This window comes from Procambarus clarkii, chromosome 37, assembly GCF_040958095.1.
Source record: "Procambarus clarkii isolate CNS0578487 chromosome 37, FALCON_Pclarkii_2.0, whole genome shotgun sequence".
Taxonomy (NCBI): domain Eukaryota; kingdom Metazoa; phylum Arthropoda; class Malacostraca; order Decapoda; family Cambaridae; genus Procambarus; species Procambarus clarkii.
In genome coordinates, this window is record NC_091186.1 from 35,394,881 (window position 1) to 35,401,625 (window position 6,745).

The 6,745-nt window shown below is 48.8% G+C and overlaps 1 protein-coding gene across 1 annotated transcript; it reads left to right on the forward strand.

Moving 5' to 3' along the window:
* Positions 1-581: 581 nt before the first annotated feature.
* LOC138371973 (uncharacterized) lies at positions 582-1,736 on the forward strand. The gene is made up of 4 exons (XM_069337004.1): positions 582-733; positions 978-1,034; positions 1,114-1,262; positions 1,359-1,736. The coding sequence occupies exons 1-4, from the start codon at positions 709-711 to the stop codon at positions 1,491-1,493; spliced, it is 366 nt and encodes a 121-aa protein (XP_069193105.1). The 5' UTR covers positions 582-708; the 3' UTR covers positions 1,494-1,736.
* Positions 1,737-6,745: the final 5,009 nt, after the last annotated feature.

Consider the following 6,745-nt stretch of genomic DNA (forward strand, 5'->3'; position numbering starts at 1 on the left):
GAGTAAATTTGGCCCAGTGTCATTTGCACTCTTGGATGTAAATGGCGACCCGCCCATTTTTGGGCACGTACACAACAGCATTTACTGGGAGATATTGGGTGAAGCTTACCCCAAAGCGAGCTACATAGTCTCCCCGGCTTGACATCTTGTTTTGATAATTACTTACTTAGCCTTAAGTGTGTGCCTTCAACCTCGGACAAACAGACATTTCTATTTTTTATAGAATTATGGTAAGTGCAGGATGTGGAAAATCTCCTCATTTATAAGATAATCGAATGTATTCCAAATGCATTTGGGCAGTTTGCTTTGTTTTGCTGACGGCAGTTCGCGGTCACTCGATTCACTGAATCATACAGGAATGGAAAACATATTAATATATTTCATCAAATGTATATACTGTCTGTGTTATTAAGTGAACATCTTAAGTGATATGAACTCGGGGCCAGGTACGGTAATTATGCAAAGGATACGTTGCATCTAATAATTCTGAAGACATTATAAGCAAAGAATGATTTATTGCTTCAGGAAACACATGGGAATGGTTCGGTGGCTGCCTCGAGGCTTCACTCAAGGTTACTTGGGGCAGAAGTCGGCCACCAACAGGCAGAACACCCAGGTCAGGTTTACCGATCACTACCTTCCTCTGACGCAGAGATTGTTCTCGTAGTTGTTTAGCAACATTGAGGAGTGTTGTGATAGGTAATCGGAATGGCACCGGTTGGCGTACAGTATGGTAAGATAATAAAGAAGTTATTAAGTAGACATAATACGTTTCTTACTGTTTGTTAATTTTTTTTTAAATATTAATGTTAAAGCTTTTAAATTTGTCATATTTACTACGTAAATATATTGAAGTACACTTTAACTTAAGGTACAAACATTTCAAAGTTTGTACTGGCTACAAATTACATTCTTTCTGAAATCTAGCACAAGTTTATTACTAATTTTAAATACCTATATTTTTATACCGATTGCAGTTCCAGCTCACCGCATGGCCTCGGGCTCTTCAAGCCGCAGGCCTGAACATGCCCGCTGTAAGTATCTAAATACTTGATCACGTTGTCTATACTTCTCTAATCACGCCAGAAAAAGTAACTAGTTTCACTTTTCTAGTGCACCCACTTGATCATCCTGGGCGTGCCCCTGCCCCAAACTACCACAGTTTGGACATGGCAGGGCCCGATCTAACTGATCTACTAAGCCGCCCTTCTGAGGCAGTCTCTCTCAATATCCCACGTGTTGGTTCTTGCCCGTGGTGTATGGTGAGTGCTTTATTGTCTTCTAGCTTGTCTCACCTTTATACACTAAATCATTTGGTTTAGGTTAATTATTAATCTTGGAATGTTTCATTCCAACAGGTTGGTGACACCACCCGGGTGTTTCCCTTGTGGAGCAAGTGGGTAGCCTGCTTGTGCTTTCCCCTCGGCCTCATAGCCCTATGCCTCAATTACGAGGACCGTTGCTCATTCTGTGACTACGTGTCGACCCATTAAGGCTGAAATGACCGTCCAGTAGCGTGCAACTGGACGGTTTCCCTGAAAGATGCCTCTTAAACGGCTCTTGTTGGACCGTCAGGGATAAAAAAAGAAAGTGGATAAAATTTAGGCTTTAGGGCTTGCATTTTTTAAAAGTTAATGTCTTTGCCATGTCATATTTTATTCAACTATACAATTTAAGTATTTTTATAACTTTTAATTTTCTAGTTTAAGCTCTAAACGTAATAAATTTTATCTAAACTGATGTTTTAATATTCAATATGAATTAATATTGTGCCCGCTTAAATTTAAACCTACAAAGTAAATGGTTGCCACCATTTTTAATAAAGCAGAGACCATATTTGGCGTTACTCCATAAATATTGGTTACAGCAAATGTTAAGCCATACAACACATGACTAGTGATACTACAACATACCTGCCTAAGTCTGTCGCAACTGGCAGGAAAGTTACCAGACACTCTACAACAGCCCATCGTTCACAGCTGTAATTTAAGTGTTACTTCAATCATGCACTGGTTTTGGCCCCCATCCGCCCCCCCCCCTCCCCTTCAATCCCATTCCACAAGCTTGTCATAACACAAAGTAATTTCTACTGGGACACTACTAGTGTAGCCAACAGAACCTGCTGTGGTAAGTTTAATTTGTATCACTATCAAATTCGGTTAACCCTACCAGGAGTTTGCCTACAAATAGGAGAGACCCTGGAGCCGGTAGGTGTAGCCTGGGCGCGCCCTCTGGCAGTTTCAGGGGGTAGGAAACACTTGTACTGTTCGGGTCATTAATACACCTACAGGCGGAGGCAGTTTACAAAGTCTATACCATAGACTTCTCTACGCAACTATCAAACTTCCACCTCACTATCTGGGCCCGTATGCGCCGTGAGGGAGCTTGGTGGTCGGCTGCCAGAGTGATGCTCCATGGGACAACTCTGACCATTTGTGGCCTTAGGCTCCTGGTGTTGCCTTCTCCAATTATGCCGGACTGCTTTTCTTCGTGTTTCGTTTTCTACCCCTCTATCTGCTAGTTTCCTGCTGACCTTACCTGTTCAGCTCGTTGATACTGTGAGGTGGGCTTAGTGGACGGCTGCTGGAGAGTGATGCTCCATGGGACAGTCCTGTCCTTTTGTAGCCTTGTGCTGCTGACCTCTCAAATTTTGCTCAACTTTTCCTTCTGTTACTTTTTTTTTTCTTTCCTCTTCTATCTGCTCGTTTCCTGCCGACCTATTGCCCGTTTTTGTTATTCCTTTGGACTTCGTCTATTTTGACGCCTGGGTGCTTAAGGAGGCATACTCTTGTACCCGTGAAAGTGTAGTACCCAACGTAGAGAGCGAGGGTAACCTTTTGTCAATCCCCCTTTAGTCACAACCCGATCTCGACGGACTGACGGTTCTTAAGGTGGCGTTTGTGGGGCGTATACTCACAACGCACACCTGGGAGGCCCCAGCATGCTCGGCGATAGCTTCTTGTTGGGTGTCCTACCTCTAATTGTGGCTCCATCGTGGGGTGTGGGAGGGGGCCCATTTGTGAATTAATATTTATGGTTCGTACCTATGTTGTGTTCTGTTCCTCCTTTACCTTCTCAGGCTCGTGGGGTGGGCGATTAAGCTCCCTAGAGTAGATCAGTGTTGGAAAACCGGGCTTTGTAGCCTCCGCTGCATTGGGCTCCGACCTTGCTCCTCCTGGCTTCCGAGACTAGTCCACTCGGCTCCCCTCCCTCTGTTGGGTCGAGCTCCCAGTGGTGACTACCTCGTCCCCTGGCATGGCTCCATCTCTAGTTGTAACTACTGCACCTTTTAACCCCTCTCTCTGGGGGTTTTCAACGCCGTCCTCGACACGGCCGCCCTCGCTCAATTCCTTCCCGTTCTGATGCCTATAAAGCCTTGTTTGGTCCCACTTCGTGGGGCCAAATACTTTGATCTCCTCCCTCTTGATTCTGCGCCTCCTGACGATTTCTCCCTCCCTCGACATCTTGTTAATTCCGTGGATGCCTGTTACCTTCAACCCTACGTCTCGGTACAAGTGTCGTTGATGCTCCTTCTCAGCATGCTGCTTCCCGCTTGGCTGCCTTATCCTGCCTTAGCAAGACCCCTGTTCAGGTCTCGAAGAACACTCGGTTGAATGCCAGTGTTGGCACTATTCTCCTCCCGCCCCATGTTGCGACCGGTGTTCGGAATCTGCAGGACTGCCACGATGATATTCGGCGTATTCTCGATGCCAAAGGCCATTCTGTCCTCCGGGTTGACACGTTTACTCGTCCCTCTCGTGGTCGTGGTCGTCGCCGTCAACCCCTTCGGGTTGTGAAGATTACCTTTGATGGTAGGATCCTTCCACCCTCTGTCATTCTTGCTGGTGCCAGGTGCTCTGTTCAGGTGTACATTCCTTCTCCTAGGCTCTGTAACAAGTGCTGGAGGTTTGGGCATGGTGCCCTTCGCTGCTCTGGGACTGTCTGTCCTTTGTGTGAGGGCGAAAGTAACTAAGGAGTGCACCTCTCCCGAGGTTCGCGGCCTCGACTGCGGTGAGGCCCATCCTACCTTCTCCCGTGCGTGTATCCATTACAAGCTTGAGGCAGCCGTCCTCAACTTGAAGCACCGAGAGCATTTATTTTTCACTGAGGCGAGGTGCCAGGTTCGCCAGGTCCCGCCTTATTCTAATGTCTCTTATGCTCGTGTGTTGCACTCTTCCCCTCCTCGTTCTTCCCACCTTCCTCACTTGCAACCGTTTCCGGGCCTAGGACCCTGTTACGCCCGCTGCCCCCTCCTCTGTTCATTTGAGTTCTGTCCCGAGAGGTCTCCCTCCTGGTCCTCTGTCTGGGGTTCCCCTTCTTTCTACCCGGTCTGTCTTGTCTGTGTCTTCTTCCTCGTCTCCCTCCGATCCTCCTTCACATCCTTTTCCTCAATCTACTGACTCTCCCCGCTGCCTGTCGGTGCGGGCTGATGTCCATCGCTCTCCTAACGGCCGTCGTGTGTGCTCTCGTTCAGCTAATGTTGAGATGCTGGAATCCGTTGCTCGGTACATAGATGCTGGGACACCGGTCTCTTTAAGTCGGAAGCGTAAGCCTGGCTCCTCTTCTTCCTCCTCCTCGGCGGGTAAGAAGGCTTTGCTCTCTTCGTCGGCCCCTACTACTGACTATTGCTCCTTCCCCTCCCGTTTCGGTGGTTGCACCCACTGTTCCTGCTATGGAGGTTTCTTTGCCCCCGCTTCCCTCAGTTGCTGCCCATGCTGAGGTGTGCTCCCCTCTTTCTACTCCCCCTCTTCCTGCTGTTGTCCTTGACTGCTCCTCTCCGTTGTCTCCTTCCTTCTCCTCCGGACCCCGCCCGCCCACCTCTGGTCTGTTCTCCCGCTTCCTTCCATCCGTCTTTGCTCAGTTTACCCATGCCCCCTAACCCTGACTTTGCCGACTCTGATCCCGACCCTGATCTTCTTTAACGTGCTGTTACTTTCACTTTTATTTCTTCCTTGTTCTCTGTCCTTTCTCTTCTCGTCGATGTCTATTCTTCAATGGAACGTTCGAGGTTATTATGCCAATTAACTCTTAACTCCAACTTCTGATTTCGCGGTTTTTGCCCCTTTGTGTCTGTCTCCAGGAGCCGATGCTTGGTGCTCGTCCTGGTCGCTTTCGTGGCTATTCCTTTCTCTCCCCATCCCCCCAGCTGTTCCTAACTCTTCTGCTCTCTTGATTCGCTCTGATGTTCCCTTTGTCCCCATACTTTTTCCTTCGCCTCTCCATTGTTCTGCTGCTCATATCTTTGTGGGGAAATGGTACACTGTTTGTTCCATTCATCTCTTTACCCCCCCACCCCCCGAGTGTCCCGCTTTCTCTTCCTGATCTGAAACACTTACTGGACTCTTTGTCGGAGCCTGTGCTCCTGCTGGGTGATTTCAATTGTCGTCATTCCCTTTGGGGCGATGTTCTGACGAATACCCGGGGTCGCCTTCTTGAGCCGTTTATCCTTTCTTCTTCCCCGTCTCTTCTGAATTCTGGTGAGCCCACACATTTGGTCTCTCGGAGTCGCACCCTTTCCTGTCTTGATCTTGTTCTTTGCTCTTCTTCTCTTTACTTATATTTCACGTGGCAGGTTCTTGATGACCACCATGGCAGTGACCACTTCCCCATCCTTGTTTCCTTTTTCTCTTTTTGCCCTTCCCTCTCCTTCCCTAGGTGGCAGTTTGCTAAGGCGGACTGGAACATATTTACCCTCGGTGTGCTGCTCTCTCTCTGACCTCTCCCTTCTGCCTCTCCCTCGTGCTCTCCTCCTTTTTCATGAGTCTTCGACGCTGCCCTCCACTCTATTCCTCGCTCTTCCTCTCGGGGTCCACGGAAGTGCGTTCCCTGGTGGAATGCGGACTGTGCTCGGGGCTGTCCGCTGTAAGCGTGCAGCCTGGAAGAGGCACCGCTGCCGGCAGACGGCGATTCTTTTCTTTTGGAAAGCGAGTGCGGTGGCCCGTAGGGCCATCCGTATGGCTAAGCGTGAATGTTGGGCATCTTATGTCTCCACAATTACGTCTGAAACTCCTCTACCACAGATCTGGAAGCGTATCCGCAAGATAGCGGGTAAGTTCGTTCCCGATGTTTCACCAGTCCTTCACCTCCATGGTACTCTTGTGGCGGACCCGTTGCACGTCGCTTCCGAACTGGGTTCCCACTTTTCTTCTGTTAGCTCTGGTCTTCATCTTCCCCAATCTTTCCTTCTTTGTAAACCTGTCCTTGAGTCTCGTCCTTTAGATTCTACACTCGTCTACGGCTTCCCTATAATGATCCCTTCTCTCTCTCTGAACTTCGTTCTGCCCTGGCCCTCTGCGGTTCTACGGCGGCGGGCTCCACTGGTATTCATTATGAGATGCTTCGCCATCTCCCTCCGTGCACCTCTCGGTATTTACTGAGTCTGTATAATCGGATCTGGGAGTCGTCGTCAGTCCCTGAGGACTGGCTCGATGCCGTTGTCCTCCCTGTTCGCAAACCGGGGTCTCCGGGTACTTCCCTTAAGGACTTTCGCCCTATTGCCCTCACAAGTTGTCTGCGAACTCTTTGAACGTATGGTTAACGTTCGTCTGATGTGGTTCCTGGAACACCATCACCTCCTCTCCCCTTCTTAATTTGATTTCCGCAAGTGCCGCAGCACGACAGATGTCCTGGTGAACTTGGAGGTCTATATTCGTACTGCTTTTGCTGTGAAGACCTCCGTTGTTGCCGTCCTTTTTGACCTAGAAAAGGTTTGACACCACTTGGCGATATCATATTCTGTCTCAAC